Source organism: Rhincodon typus, chromosome 33 (genome assembly GCF_021869965.1).
Source record: "Rhincodon typus isolate 14 chromosome 33, sRhiTyp1.1, whole genome shotgun sequence".
In the NCBI taxonomy this organism is placed as follows: domain Eukaryota; kingdom Metazoa; phylum Chordata; class Chondrichthyes; order Orectolobiformes; family Rhincodontidae; genus Rhincodon; species Rhincodon typus.
The window spans coordinates 24,091,553-24,107,984 of NC_063364.1; the positions used below are offsets into that span (position 1 = coordinate 24,091,553).

General features: G+C 38.5%; 2 protein-coding genes across 2 annotated transcripts in view; both read left to right on the forward strand.

Annotated features, from left to right (window-relative positions):
* LOC125486812 (Fanconi anemia group I protein-like) overlaps positions 1 to 13,334 on the forward strand; it is a 24,358-nt gene extending 11,024 nt beyond the window's left edge. The window contains exons 4-11 of the mRNA XM_048616077.1: positions 1,770 to 1,934; positions 3,899 to 4,078; positions 4,531 to 4,697; positions 7,152 to 7,231; positions 7,407 to 7,523; positions 11,798 to 11,849; positions 12,370 to 12,497; positions 13,253 to 13,334. Of these exons, the coding sequence (XP_048472034.1) occupies positions 1,770 to 1,934; positions 3,899 to 4,078; positions 4,531 to 4,697; positions 7,152 to 7,231; positions 7,407 to 7,523; positions 11,798 to 11,849; positions 12,370 to 12,497; positions 13,253 to 13,267 (904 nt within the window). The 3' untranslated portion in view covers positions 13,268 to 13,334. The remainder of the gene's footprint in view (positions 1 to 1,769; positions 1,935 to 3,898; positions 4,079 to 4,530; positions 4,698 to 7,151; positions 7,232 to 7,406; positions 7,524 to 11,797; positions 11,850 to 12,369; positions 12,498 to 13,252) is intronic.
* Positions 13,335 to 15,453: 2,119 nt separating this feature from the next.
* Positions 15,454 to 16,432, forward strand: part of LOC125486775 (Fanconi anemia group I protein-like) — a 22,318-nt gene continuing 21,339 nt past the window's right edge. The window contains exon 1 of the mRNA XM_048615743.1: positions 15,454 to 15,474. Coding sequence (XP_048471700.1) covers positions 15,454 to 15,474 — 21 coding nt within the window. The remainder of the gene's footprint in view (positions 15,475 to 16,432) is intronic.

Here is a 16,432-nt window from a genome sequence, read left to right on the forward strand (position 1 = left end):
GAAGTACACTGACGATGTCACCTAACAGGGTGACGAAACATTTGCAACCAAACCCACCACTTTGGCAAGCATGTCTACAACCTCACTATTTGTCATTTTATAGATTTTGACCAGATTAAAAGCATTTGAACCACAAAGTGCACATTACAGGATTGTTTTTGTATATTTTGTATAAAGAACAAATTTTTTACATGGTATTTGCAAAGAAAAAAGTGACAGCATTTAAGGAGATTTAGCATATCCTGTCTGTTCTAGCCAAAAGGAGCTTGCCACCCTAATCTGACTTTCCAGCTCTTGGTTTGTAGCTCTGTAGGCTGTAACATTCAAATGCATATCAAAGTAATTTTCAAAATGCAGTTCTGCTTTCTGCCACTACCACCCTTTCAGGCAGTTCCAGACTCTCACCAGGCTGTGGATAAGTTTTTTTTTCATCTCTCCTGTAATTCTCCTCAAATAACTTAATCTATGGCCCAGTCATTCACTTTTCTGCAATCCACTTGTTCTAGTCTGTTCATTATGTTATGCACCTCAGTTAAATCTCCCTTCTGCCTTCTGTGTTCCAAAGAAAATAATCTCAACCTGTTCAATTTTGTCTCATTACTAAGATTATTTGTTGCTGGTCAAATCTTTGTAAATCTCCTCCGTCCCCTCTCGAGAATTATCACATCCTTCTTGAAATGCACTGCTCAAAATTATCAGCAACACTCTAGCTGTGGCCTAACTACTGATTTATATTGTTCTAATGTAACAAATTGTGCTTCTATATTCTGTGTGATACTTTGAATTTCAGTGTTGATAGTAGATTGTTCCCTAATCCTGCAAATCGGCATGTTGCTGAGTTTTGTGTAGTTTTCTGTCTCTTAATCTTTTGCGTATTGTCAAAATGTTCTGAAAGGCTCCAATAGTAAATATTCTCTGTGATGTGATACTGAGCTGTTTAGAGTAGGAAGGTATCAGATTTGTTTATTGATCTGTGCTTAGTCAGTCTGCCTCTCAGCTTGGGTGATGATGGACCCCACCTCTGCAAGCTAAGGATGCAGGAAACTGGCTACAGTTTACACTGTTCATAGATATCTTGTAAGTGAGAGCAAAGTTATGCTTATCTATGGTAGTCCTAAAGGGATTGGGTCAAAGTTGTGAAAATTCTCCACCTAATGGCATTCTTTGATGCCTCAAACATAAGGATAATGACTTCAAGAAGTTGCTTCTCCTGCGACTTCTTGACAGCAATTACAAGTGGGAAATAAATGCTGGTATTGCCAGAGATGCTTACACACCAATTAATTTTCCAAAAGCCTGATGATGCCTACAGTTTAGGGCAACAAGCAAACAACAGTAACTTGAAATTGTGATGCTATATTAGTGAATGAGTCGCTGTCCTCAGGACGTAGGGAAAGGATTACAAGATAAGGGAATTGAGATCTTCCTTATTAATATGTGGCATTATGATTCTGCTGTGTGGTAGTTGGTTGATTTCCATATGTTTACCTCATACACTGGCTCAGGCAGTTCTGCATTTGGACCCTTTAGCAATTGATTCATATCTGTTCATGCCAACTGTACTTTACAGTAAAATTACAGAAGAGAAAAATTGCAGCATGTGTAACAAGGAAGAATATTTCTTCTTTTTGTATTGTCTGAGTAAACGTTTAAAATTTTATTGTCTCCCAAACCTCATGTATAATCCCTTCTTGGGTATTTTAAATTGTTTAACTAGTAAATTATGTTTAATGTGGGAAAAGATTGAAATTATTAACATCCTTTTGTAGCTTGAATCAATTTGAAAACGTCATAAGCCTTTTCAACCGTTACCACAAGCTTTCGGACTTATTGAAAGAGAAATCTGGGAAAGGCAAGTCACCCTTCTCAAATAAAACTGCCAGGAGTCTTCTCAGCTTCAGTTTTGTCTCCTGCTTACTGACGGCACTTTTCAGGTAATAAAGATTTGCCTGCTGATTTGAACCCTATCATTAACAGCATCTTGGTGTGCTTCACGTTGTAGCTTTTTAAATTTATTCATGGGATTTGTTGTGATTGGCATGGTCAACAATTATTGCACATCCCTCATTGGTCAGGAAGCAGTTAAGAGTCTACTACACTGCTGTGGGTCTGGTGTCAGATGCAAGCCAAACTAGGTAAGGCGAGCACAGTTCCTTCCCTAAAGGACATTAATGAACCAAATGGGTCTTTTACACCAATCGACCTGGTTGCCATAACGAGCTATTTTTTATTCCAGGCTTTTATTGAATTCAATTTTTACCATTTGCCAAGGTGGGATTTGAGCTCATGGCCCTTGAACAATAGTCTGGGGTTCTAGATTATGGTCCAGTACTATCACCACCACACTACCACTTCCCCAAATTTTAAAAGAGAATTGTCTGTTACATAATTTAACAGGCAAGACTACCAGAAAATACATAAATTTCATGCTTTTTTTTAGGAGGAGCCAATTATAAACACTTTTCTGTCCCTCTTTCTGGTACAAGTATGAAGCATCCCCACTTTGTTGAATTTGATACAGCATTAATGGTATTAGCTGTGATGTAATTAAACAAACTTGCCTAGCAAACAATTTAGCAATTATTTTGATGGTGCTGCTGACTTTGTGTGAAACCTGGATATTTGGAACTGATGCAGTGGTGTGCATAAAAGCTTATGTGTGCTTTGAGGAAAAGTTCTCAATTATGTTATTTTTGATTGAAAGGCAATCTTAATAATTAATGTACTGCTGCAGAAATTCTGACACTGAAGAATAACTTGGGGAAAGAAAAGGAAAGAGGGAAATCCGAAAACACTGGAGATGCGTAGCAGGTTCATTAGCATTTTTAGAAGAAGAAAATATAATAGAAGAGCCCTACCTGAAAACATGTCTTTCTTTTTGATGCTATTCAACCAGCAAAACATGTCCACTGCTTTTATTCTTAATACTGCGAATGCAACTATTTCATTTTTTTAACTTCCATTTTGATAAATTCCTACAAATCACGACTTTCTTGCCTATATTTAGAAAACATGAAGATGCCTCTGAGTGCAGCTTACTTATTTGATATGAAAAGGCTTTTATCTCCAAATATTTCAGTGCTGTCCCAGCTCCCTGGTTCTTGTGCTAGCAGGACAATTTTCTTTTCACTTGAAATGTGTCATTCGCTTCTTTAGAGAAATAGTTAATAAAGCTGTTGTTTCTCCCAGCAAGTTACTGAAAGGAATGGGTAATCTGTGAGTACATAGTGACTTCACTGTTTTCCAATTGCATTTTATAAATTTGAAGAGTCGTAAATATTCCAGATTATTCAATCAACTTCATCTCCCAGAGGCTTTGGCCTTTGCCGGGATATAGGTGTGTTTTAGTCCTCTTGAACTTTGCCAAATGACCATTCATTTTTTGTGAGCTGAGATAGTAAGATTGCTCATCAATAGAGGGGATTACAGACAGATCCTAAATTTGATTTACATCATCTGCTCAGTTTCCACTTTGACTGTTTACTGGTGGTGATCAGAAAAAGGAATCTGGGCTATCTATGTTTTCTCACGCCATTAGTCCAAGGTACAAAGGTCATTTGTAGCATTGCAAGGGTCTGTAAGGATAGAGCTAGAGCATCATAAATTAAACCACTTTTGTTTTCCATCTTAAAACTTCCTTTGGTGTTTATGGTCTCTATCGATCTTTGACAAAAGTCTGCAAAATTTATTCAGCCCCACAACTATGTTTCATCATTCAGATAGATAATGGCTGGTCTGTGCGTCACCTCCAAGAACCTGCCGTTGCTACATATCCCTTGATACCTTTACCTTTAAAATGAATGCGTGTTGGCATAAAAATTTGGATTAATAAGATGTGTCAGAAATCAATGTTATAATTTTCTAAAAGGAGTTATTTTTCTTCTTCACCTTCTACAAGGGATAATACACAGAGCCATCAAGAGAGTTTGTCTGTGCTGCGCTCCAGCAATGAATTTATGCGATACACAGTAAGTGTGGCATTGCAGAAAATACAACAACTTGAGGAGACGGGGCAGACAGATGGACCAGATGGCCAAAATGCTGAGAAAATATTCAAATACCTATGTGAAATCACTCGGTAAGAAAACACATTCGTACATCTATAAAATCATATCGCATCATCGTGTATTAACTATTTCAAAATATTAGAATTATCTTGTCAATGTTTTAATTTTTACTGGTATTAAAGAAAGGAAAAGCAATGGATTACATCAGTCTCAAATAAGAACAGAGAATGCAGCAAGTGCACAGCAGTTCAGCTAGCATTTGGAAGGGAAAAGAGGTTTTACTGTTTTAGATTCCATTTGAGGATTGCATCTAAAATGCAACAATTTGTCTCTCCTAAATGCTGCTCGGCATATTGTGTATTTCTTGCACTTTCTGATTTTATTGAGAATTAAATGTATTTTTCGTTGTCTGCTAGGTAACAAATTCTATAAATTCATAGCTGGCACAAACAAATAACAAATTTTGTTTGTTGAGCAACAAAACGATTGGTGTCATCGCCAACATTTATTTGTTGCTTTGCAGAGTTTTGCTGTGGAGATATACTTCAATCCCATCAGCAGTGGAAGAATCTGGAAAGAAAGAGAAAGGAAGAACTATTTCGTTACTGTGTCTGGAGGGATTACTACGCACATTTAACACGGTGCAACACAGATACCAGAACAAGATCCCACAGTTCCTCAATGCAATAGGTTAGTTGGAATGATTTCGAATTGCTTGACATGTATGGAGAATATCATAGGGTGCACATGGATTACAGCTTTCAAACATTGAGTGAGACTGATTGAATAACCCAAATTAGAATGTCATGAGCCTTCAACATCCAGTCAGGTTCTTTTAATGTTGTATCCCACTGGAATATGCTTGATATTTCATTTATGAAATGGCTCATTAATGTTGAAATGTCTGAAACATTAGCATTCAGCCTTGTTTAATTCAAAACAGTGTTGTATTTTTCACTTGGTTCAATTGAAAGTGACCTCCCCTCTGTATTAAAAACTTGTATATTTACAGTGTATTAGATCATATAATCTAGACAATGCTTCTGTGGAATATTGTGCTTTGGTGCCATCCTTTGGATAAGATGTTAAGTCAAAACACTGTCCAAAGAGCAAATAGTCAATAAAATTCCATGGCTGCATTAAAAAGGAAGATGTCAGGGAATTGTCTTGTTCAGTTTCATCCCTCAGCCAATGCTCAACATGATCAAAATGCTCAACAGATTATTCGTATAATTGCTGTTTCTGGGATCTTGTTCATATAATGCCTATAGCGACAGCATTTCAGGATAATTTGTTAGGTTAATACCTTGGGATTTTTTGATTCATACAAGATTCTGCATAAATCTGAGTTCTTTTTTGTCTTGCTCTCCTGCCTTCTGTTAAGGTTGTGCACATACTGTAGTTGTTCATGATGATTCCACAGGTGTACTGGTAAATGTGTCATGTTTTCCTGTTCATAAATTACCTGTTTGGTATATTTTTACCATTTTCGTCTGCCTCTGTGTCCCATTAAATAAAACTTATCTCATTGAAACTTACAAAATTCTGAGAGGAATACTAAATAAAAACCGAAACAACTGCGGATGCTGTAAATCAGGCACAAAAACAAAGTTGCTGGAAAAACTCAGCAGGTCTGGCAGCATCTGTGAAGGGAAAAACAGAGTTAATGTTTTGGGTCTGATGACCCTTCCTTCTGAGGAAGGGTCACCGGCCAGACCCGAAACGTTAACTCTGTTTTTCCTTTCACAAAATACTGAGAGGGCTGGATTGAATAGACGTGAAGAAGATGTTTCCACGAGTAGGAGAAACTCCGATCTTATAGCACAACTTCGTTGTCAAGGGACAACCCTTTAGAACTGAGATGAGGAGAAATTTCTTCAGCCAGAACTCATGACCATAGAGGCTGCGGAGTTCAAGACATGGAGTGTCTTTAAGACAGTTAGATAGGTCTTTGGTAAGTAAGGGAAGAAGACAGGAGAGAAACTTATTGAGACATATTGAGAAATGTATTGAAACAGGATGAGAAACGTATTGAAACAGGTTGAGAAATGTATTGGCCATGATCAAATGGTGGAGCATGCTTGATGGGCTGAATTGTCCAGTTATGCTGCTATATCTTGTAGTTATGGTCTAAAAATTGATTACATGAGAAAGGAAACTTTATCTTGAAATCTTGTCAAAGTGCCAGTTGAGACTGTCACAAGCACTTCCACACTATTCTTAATTTGGTCATTGTTGGGAATATATCACCAATAACCCAGAGATAGTAAAAATATGAATTTCATAGTAACCTATGTATTTGAGTCACTTTAAAAATTATCTGTATCAGCAAGTTAGACTATAACTAAAATTGCTGACAAACACCTGCCTCGATTTATTTAATTTTGCACTTGATTGCTGATCTTTAACAGTCTCGTTTGAAATGCAATTCATGCATGCAAAGCTTTGTGATTTCTAATATTTAAGAACACTGGAGTAGTTGTGTAGTTTGATTTCTTTTTATTCTTTCCTTCTCACACTGCACCCCAAAATTTTTAACTGACCACTGATGTGAAAGGAAACACTGTTTTGAATGGTTGCTTAAAATCAAGTTGATATTTGCCTTGACTGCTTCTTAGAGTATGCTTTCCTTTCTCAGGGGGAAAAAAAATTGGAGCTTGTTTTGCATAAATTAAGGCATAAATTAGAAATGGTGTGGGATGTAGGCAGGAATGTAACAAAGCAGAAGAGGAAAGGATGGAGTCCAGCTACCAACACCTTGAAAATACTGGGAAAAGTTACTCGGCTGAATTGAGTCTGCCTTTAATGAATTAGAATGCATTCCATGGGGATCTCTCCTGTGCTTGAGATTGGAGCATGCTATTGGAACTATGTGGAGGGAACTGTCCTGCAGTCAACTTACTTGATTGAAGAGAGATAAATTGTTTACTTTTTATCCAATCTGAACGCTACCTCTCCTGGGAGATTTGGGAGAATCATTGTAAAAGAATTGTTACTCTTAGCTTACCAAAACTAACTGATCTGGAAGTACTTGATGCACCCATCAGATTCTTTGAAATCTGTCTAATGTGGAGAGGTGCCTGTGGAACACTGACCCTTTAGAAGAGAAAATGGAGAAAAATGTTTTGTCTATTTTATTTTTAGATGTGGTGAGTGATGGGGAAGGAGAACAGGAGGACATCAACATTACAGAGAAAGCAGCTTTCCACATCAGACAGTTCCAGGTAAGTTTCTTATGCATGGTACTGCTTTTAAATCAGAGCTGATCATCTTTCAATATTATTAATTGTAACCTGCAGCAACCTACAGGAAATATGTTTCTGATTATGTGCATGCAATACTTCTGTATTATTCACCATTCACATTAAGAAATGTTTGTTCTGATCCATTTGCTGTCAGAGATCCCTTGTGACACAACTGAGTGGGGATGAAGAGGATTTTAACAGCAAGGAAGCACAGCTTTTAGTGAGCATACTGTCAACACTCTCTCGGCTATTAGAACCCACAACTGAGCAAGTACGTAGACATTAACCTGACAGCTTTTTCTAGTTTTTCACTAGTATAATGCAAAGAGTGAAAGTCACAAAAAAAGCTCCAGTTTGTTTTTCTATTGTTCTGTGAGTAACAAGGTAAAAGATGTTATTATGAAGGAATGGAACATGGCTCTTATTCTAAGAGTCCAGCGGTTGCAGGAAGAATTAACTGCCGACATTCTCATCAGCTCCAGCATCAAAAGAATGATCACTCCTGCAGACATGTAATGCTTTTCCATGTCCCACAGCAGCTATCTTAATATATGCTCCGTAATTCTGTTCTGTTAAGGGCAAGTGGTGATTAAGCATGATTTGTGCTGTGGTTCCAAGCCCATGAGAAACTGCACTAAGATTGTTCCAAACACATTTTACTTGAGCCATGTAGCAGATATAGAGGTTTTCCTCTTACCATTCTGGATTGTATTTAAGCTCTTTGTGCTAATGATGAATGATCCCGGCATAATCCAGTGAAACAAACCATGTTTTACATGTTTTCTGGAAGTTGCCATCAATATATATTCTGTAGAAAAGGCCCTATGCAGGTAAAGAAAATCAAAGTGTTTTTGTTTTGAGTATGTATTACATGAGCATAAGAGCGTTGGTTAGCTCAGTTAACTGAACAGCTGATTTGCGATGCCGAATGGTGCCAACAGCATGGGTTCAATTCCCACACTGGCTGAGATTACCATGAAAGACTGTCCTTCTCATCCCCTCCCCTAGCCTTAGGGGAGGTGACTCTCACCTGTCTAATGAGAGAGCAGCCCTGTGATTTTATAGAATGAAGAAAGATTGGCAAGCTTGTGAGTCATGATGTTCAAGTTGTGTGCAGCCTTTATTATCCATTATGTAATAAGTAACACATTATATAAAAGCTGTATCTGATGCTCCCTTCATTTAAAATAATCTATTATTTAATACTGATTGCTTTAAGTCAAGCTTGGTGTTCTAAGCACATCAGATAGGGAAAGAGGAATTTGAAGCTGGTGAAACAGAGGAAAGAAAACTGCTTGTCTGTTTGGCAGATGTCTTCATGTTCTGCAAGCTAGTGGGTTTCTACTAATATAGCACTGCCTAAGGGTCAGAAGGCTGTGAGCTGAATCTTGTGCTTTTTTTGGTGAAGTGTCAGTTTTGTTGAATTTTCTGGAGGGTTTCTTTCTGTGACACCTAGGAAGTTCTTTCACCGCATCTTATCAAATGCACTTCACTAATTTACCACCCTGCCCCTATGGCATCTAATTCCAGCCTTATTTTACCACTCACTGTACAATCTCTGCTATTGTATTCATCTCCCATCAAGGCTCATGCTGTATCACTGTCACTGTTGCCCGCAACATTTTCTCTCAATCATTGTCATCCACTCCATCTCCTAGCAACGTAAACTCCGCATGCCCTTTGCGCTGTCTCCTCATTCACTCAGGACACTTTGCACCTGCATCAAAAGTAACAGCTACGTCACTTGCTTTCATCTTTCTTAAACCTGCCTCTTTTTCATTCCTGAAGGACAAAAGCCTCTAATAGGACAGAAAGAGTAAGGGCATGTGATGGGCTGCCTACATTTGGCTCCTCAATCCTTAAGAGGAGAAGATGACTCTGACTGCCCTGAGCAGCTGACTGACTGACTGACTGTGTCCAAGCCCCTGGACTGGTGTCAGTGGCTTTCCTTGACTTGCTGCACTGGGATCCCCTGGCTGAAGACTATCTTCCTTGACTTGACTGAGACCTGCTGACAACCCTGACAATTTCCTGGATTTCCATCTGCATTAATCAGCATGGCAATGTAGCAGTACTGTGAGTCTGCTTTTACTGACTGGGAGGCAAGGCAGGGGTGCTGTGAGCGTCCAGGTAAGCTAAAAGTGAGTGAACAGTAAAAGAATAATGAACTGCCTGGAGATGCAGTCAAATCAGTTCAAACGCTGAGTCTGTGTCCCAGAGCACAAAATGTCCCTGCTATAACATTACAGTGACAATTGTCACTGCACCCCAAGGTAGAGCACTGAAGTCCAAAAGTGTGCTGCACGGGTTCTTAGAGACTGATACATGTCGTATGCCAGTGTTCATTGATGTGAGGTGCATTTGCCTGATGCCTGTCTATCATGCTTTGAGGTAGAGTCATAGAGTCATGCAGCATGGAAACAGATCCTTTGGTCCAAGTAGTCCGTGCCGACCAAGTTTTACAAACTAAACTAGTCACACTTGCCTGGGTTTGATCCACATCCCTCTTAAACCTTTTCTATTCATGTACCTGTCCAAATGTCTTTTAAATGTTGTAACTGTACCTGTCACCACTTCCTCTGGCAGTTCATTCCACATGCAAACCATCCTCTGTGTAAAAAAGTTGCACCATGGGTCCCTTTTATATCTTTCTCTCCTCACCTTAAAAATATGCCCCCTGCTTGTGAACACCCCCACTCCAGGGAAAAGACCTTTGCTATTCACCTTATCTATGTCCCTTATGATTTTATAAACCTTTATATGGTCACCCCTCAAACTCCTATTTTCTAGTGAGAAAAGTCCCAGCCTATCCTTATAACTCAAACCCTCCAGTCCTGGCAACATCCTGGTAAATCTTTTCTGAACCTTCTCCAATTTAGTAATAACCATCCTAAAGCAGGATGACCAGAACTGTACAGTACTCCAAAGTGGCCTCACCAACGTCCTCTGCAACCTCAACATGAGATCCCAACTCCTATACTCAATGGTATGAGTAATAAAGGTAAATGTGATAAACACCTTCTTAACCACCCTGTCTACTTGTAATGCAATTTTCAAAGAACTATGTACTTCAAACCCTAGGTCTCTCTGTTCGACAACACTACCCTGCCATTACTGTATAAGTTCTGCCCTTGTTCGTTTTACCAAAGTGCAATACCATGCATTTATCCAAATTAATTTCCATCTACCACTCCTCAGCCCATTGGCCCAATTAATCAAGATTTCTTTGTAATCTTAGATAACCTTCTTCACTGTTGACTATACCACCAATTTTGCAGTCATCCGCAAATTTACTAACCATCCCTCCTAAATTCTCATCCACATCGTTTATATAAATGACAAACAAAAGTGGACCTAGCACCGATCATTGTGGAACACTGCTGGTCACAGGCCTCCAGTCTGAAAAACAACCCTCCACCACCACTCTGTCTCCTACCGTCATGCCAATTTTGTATCCAATTGGCAATGTTACTGTCTGGTGTCCAAAATGGAGAACCTTTGGAGCAAGTGGTGAGCTGGAGTTGCCAGGTACCAGATGTGTCTTCTATATCGAGAACTCTGAACTGCTTGTAGTGGATGGTAGGATGGAAAGCTGCATGTTCATAAAGTGAGATTTGCAGTTAGTAAGATCATCAGTAAGCAATAAACCTGACTGAAAGGAAATTCTCTGCTACCTAGCAGGAATTTTGTCTGAATGTTGAAACGTAAAAGCAATGAGTTGCTCCCAATGTTGTGAAAGCTCTCTCTGGATTCACCAGATTCTACCAGACTTCTCTATGTCATTCAGACCCCTATAAGATTCAGTTCTGTTGATCACTTTGGCAGTGTCTGATATCTTGCTAACTGGCAGAGAGTGTAATAGAACATAGAACAGTACAGCACAGTACAGGCCCTTCACCCCACAATGTTGTGCCAACCTATTATCCTACTCTAAGATCAAACTACCCGGCATACCCTACATTTTACTATCATTCATGTGCCTATCCAAGGGTCGCTTAAATGTCCCTAAGGGATCTGACTCCACTACCACCGCCGGCAGTGCATTCGATGCACCCACCACTCTGTGTAAAGAAATGTGTAATGCATTGTAGTTTTGAAATTTTCCCCCTCAGCTGTCTTATTCTTCTGTATAGAAAATTGCAGTGATATTGCTCCAGTATTTAAAAAAAAATTCTGCTAATATACGAAGAAGAAAGAAACTTGGGAAAGCAGACAGGTACTTAAGAAACATAGTCAGCATAATGACACAGTGAACAATTTTGCAAAAGTAGTCACGATAGAGATATTCTTGGAATAGGAGCACTGATTATATCCCTTTCTGTACACTAAATATGTTGCTATGACAATGCCAGTTTTCTTTGGCAGGCTGTTAGTTTCATCATATTGGTACTGAAAAGCGAAAAAAGGATTTTTTATTTCAATTAAATGCTTTACTTACAATTCAAAGCATATATTTCCTATCATAATTTGAGGTGAAACATTATGTGCTGATAAATCTGCGTATGATTTGATGTACCATTAATCTATTTTTTGTTTCGGTTATAGTTTGGCCAAATGTTAACATGGACTGTAAAAATCTGCAAGGAAAATAATCTAGGTAAGAGCACTTCAGGCACAGACCTGAGATTCATAATATTTAGAGACGAAATTAAAAATGTTAGAAAAGAGAGATGGGTCCACCAGAATTCCAAAGAGAAAAGATGTAATGTTTTAATTGCAGTCCTTGCAGCAGATTCCTAAGTGGACTTGCAAAAAATTGCCCTTGGTATATTGTCCATTAAGTATGAATCTTTAAAGTTAGATTTATATAGATTTTTTCATGGAAATAATAAAGAAGGGTAAAAGCAATTTATTAATAAGTTCTGAATATTTCAGGTTCCTGACCAATTAAGAGAACAATAATGGCAATGTTCTGTTAGGCAGATGCATATTAGACTTGCAGGTATGTTATCTATAATGATTACAAAAGATTAAATCCCTTAGTCTCAAAATTAACCTCAAGGGAAACAAGTTATTGTTCGATTTCTATAACATTTTGCTGCCTTCAGATGTTTCTGTGATCACATCTTTAAGTGGATGTTGTATAAAACTGTATAAACATGTTCTTGGCTCTACAGAAGATGTACATTTCTGTAAAGGGTTGATGAGTATGATGTTTAGCCTGCACGTGCTGCGCAAAAGTCCAGCGAGCTTGCTGCAAGAGATGTCTCGAGATGTCCACTGTCGCCTAGGGGATATTGATCAGGTAAGACCCCTGTGTAAGGAAGCACAGAACATAGCAAAATCATTTGCCCAAGTTGGGCAGTAAGCATTATCAGTACTGTTTTGGGCTTGATATGCTGCTGGAGCTGGCTGACTTTATATCATATCTAGTTGCATTTTATTGAAATTGCTTATTCCGTGGACTTTACTGGCAAGAACAGCCTGGTGGAAAGCAGAAAGGAAGCTCACCTAAATCCATTTATAATGCATCCAGTAGCTTGGTTTATATTAAGAATTAATTCTGACATCAAACTGTTGGCAAGTTAAACCATAAATCTGGCAAATAAATAACCAAGTAATCTGTTGATTCAGAGAACGTAGTTGTATGAGAGCAATCCATGTTTTGCAACCCATTTATCAAGTAAGCCATCATTCGTAGCCCACAGTTATTGATTAGAATTGTGATTTTTAGTTATGGATTTGGCTGTCAGTTTTCCGTCTAGATCCAACACCTGACTTATTAACTGCCTTGGTTGCTTTCACCAGGAGGTTAGCAGTGGAACCATCCGGGTTTCAGCTAAAAGATCACAGTAAAAGAGGCTGTCAGCATTTTTCATTTGTTCTTTTTGAAATAGAATGGTAGGAGAATGGCATCTAAGTATTAACTTCCTCTATTGCACTTCCTCTAAGGCTAATATATTTTTCCTTGGATAAGAACACCAAAACTCTGCTCAGTATTCCACCTAGAGTCTCACTAAGGCTCTGTACAACAGGAATATTTATGTCTGTACTTTGCAGGCCTGCCACGTCTGATCATAATTGGTGGTAAACAATTAAAAATTAACCAGAGGAGAAGGCTTCACAAAAGTCCCCATCACACCACTGCAAAAACAAGGCTGAAGCATTTGCAACTATCTTTTGCAAGTACCAAATGGAACATTTATCTTGGCCTCTTTCTGAGGCCCCCTGTATCTCAGATGCTAACCAGTCAAGAAATGCTTGAAGGCATTGGGTACTGCAAAACACCTGACAACATGGGACAAAAGAAGTGAACTCAAGATAAGCCAGGAGTCCATGTCCTTGCCAGCAAGGCAGCATTTGACCAAATGGCATCAAGAAGATGGGGCAGAACTGATGTCAGTGAGGAGCAGGGAGAAAACGCTACACTTGTTGAAGACATACCTAGCATAAAAGAAAATAGCTGTGGTTGTTAGAGGTCAATCAACTCAGTCCTAGAGCATCATTACCTGAGATCTTCAGGATCAATATTTTCTAATCAGCCTGTTCAGAAATGTTATTACACACCTCTAAAGCAGGAGGGGTTGCACCCAGGTCTCTTGGCTAAGAAGTAGGGGCACTACCACTATACCAGAAGAACACTAAGATCCTCAGGATACTATGGCTCAATCATCTTCAGCTGCTTCAACAATGACCATCCTTCCTTCTTAAGGTCAGATGTTTGCTGATGATTGCACAATGTTCAGTACTATTTGTAACTACTCAGATAATGAAGCACCCTGTGTTCATATGCAGTAGGGCCTGGGCACAAGTTTTAGCTGTTAAGTGACAGATAACATTTGTGCCACATAAGTGGCAGGCAATGACCATCTCCAACATCAGAGAATTAAACCAGCTCTTTCTAACATTCAATGATATTGCCATTGCTGAATCCCCCATTATTAGCATCCTGAAGACTAACATTTACCAGAACCTTATCTAGACTGGCAATATAAATACTGTAACTACAACAGAAGATCAGATGCTGGAAAGTCTACAGTGAATAACTCACCTCATGATTCCTCTAAGACCTGTCTACCATCTGTAGAGCACAAGTCTGGAATGTCTGCTTCCCTGACTGAATGCAGTTTCAACAATACTCAAGAAGCTCAATACCATCGAGAACAAAACAGCCTTCTTGATTGACATGTAATCCACAACCTTAAATATTCACTCCATCCACTATTGTTTCACAGTGGCAGCAGTGTGCACTGCAGCAACTTGTCAAGGCTCCTTAGCTTCTTCCAAATCCAAAACCACCTCAAAGAACAAGGATAATAGATGTTTTACACTGCTATCTGCAGGTTCATGTTAAAGCTACACACCATCTTGCCTTGAACTATAACACCATTCCTTTAGGGTTGTTATTGTCAAAGTCCCTCCCTAATGGCTCTGTGGGTGTACGAATGCCACATCGATTGTAGCAATGCAAGAGGGTAACTCACCATTACCTTGTCAAGTGCAATTTGGGATGGGCAACAAATGCAGACCTGGTCAGCAGTGCCCACCTCTCATGAATGAAGATATTTTACAAACTCCACCAGAGGAATTTCAGCTTTTTGTGAGAAGTATTTGGGGAAAATATTTAGAACTGAAATTAAAGTATTAAAGTTGTTTTTTCTGGACCAACTTGGCTTCTCTTGGAAGTGATAAGATGACCAATATATGGCTAATGAAAGTGTCATTATGCCTGCTGATCGTAAGCTATGTTCACCTTAAAGCAAGAAGTTTCCAAAAAGGCTACAAAACTGTAGAGAAATTTACTTTCATCAAGAAAATTTGAACATTGGCGCTTTAGAAAATAGATTTTCAAATTGTTAATATGGACCCAAGGTTTGATAGTCTTCAGATTTCTATCATTCACTTCTATTTATGTGTTTCTGTCTTTATTTGCATATTGTTTCTACTGTGGCTTTTCTGCTGAACTAGGAGTCAGGTAACAAAAATGTTTAATCAAAGAATCCCAAAATAAATAGTAATGCATTCGACATACACATATATAAAGAAAATCGAGGTAGAGATAGGACCATTAATGTGTCAACATGATAAACTTACAGATGACAGAAAAATGGCAGAAATATTAAGTAATTTCTTAACCACAGAATTTAATAGGGAAATAACATTGTGGGCATGATATTAGAAGAGTTCAAAAAAAAATTAAAATGTTTCAGATAGAATGAGGAGATCATAATAAAACTCAGAAGATATAATTGCTCGGCTTGATGGATTGCATGTTAAGAGAGGTGAGAGAAAAGAATGTGGAATCCCAATTATGTGTACATATAGAACTTTATTCATAAACGGAATAATGCAATAGCAATGGTGGACAGTTAATGGGATTGCTGTTTTTAAAAGGGAGATAGAACAAGTATATGCCAGTTAGTGTAACACCAGTGAAAGGAAAGATAATGGAATCCTCAATCAAGAATAGAACAGAAATAATATCCAGTAACTGAAATATTATAATAAAGAACAGTCAAGATGGATTTCAGAAAAAAAGATTGTGCCTAACCTGTTGCATTCGTTGAACAAATAATTGAACAAAGGGTCATGTATATTTGGATTTTCAAAAGCAGACAAGCAGCAGAATGGATACCAAGCTGTCTACAAACTTAGACAAACAATAGAGATTAAAGATTTTACTCAGATTAGAAAAAGTGGAAGCGTTACTTCCATGAGGATTTTTGTTGGCACAACTGTGATTCACTATTTACATAAATGATTTGGGCTCTGGAATCAGAAGTACAATTTCAAATTTAAAAATTTGCAGACAAAGCTCAATTGTGAGTTAGAGTTAATACAGAGGAGGACTGTGACAAAATACAAAAAAGACTTTAAAAGACAGCTTAAGCATGTGATTGAAAATTCATTTATAGGTAAGTGTGAAATGGTACACTTTGGTAGGAAGAATATGAAGACCACATGTTGTTTGGCAAAAAAGTGACTGAATGACAGAGGAGCAGGGGGATTTGGGCTATAGTTACACAAATCAGTGGAAATAGTGATTCTGATCAATAAGGCCATTTCTTAAAAAGGACCAAATGATGCCTGGCATCTATTTCTAGTGGAATAGAATTGAAAAGCAGTGAAGCAGTGTCAACAAGGTGCAGGGCTGGATGAACACAGCAGGCCAAGCAGCATCATAGGAGCAGAGAGGCTGACGTTTCGGGCCTAGACCCTTCATCAGAAAAGGGGGAGGGG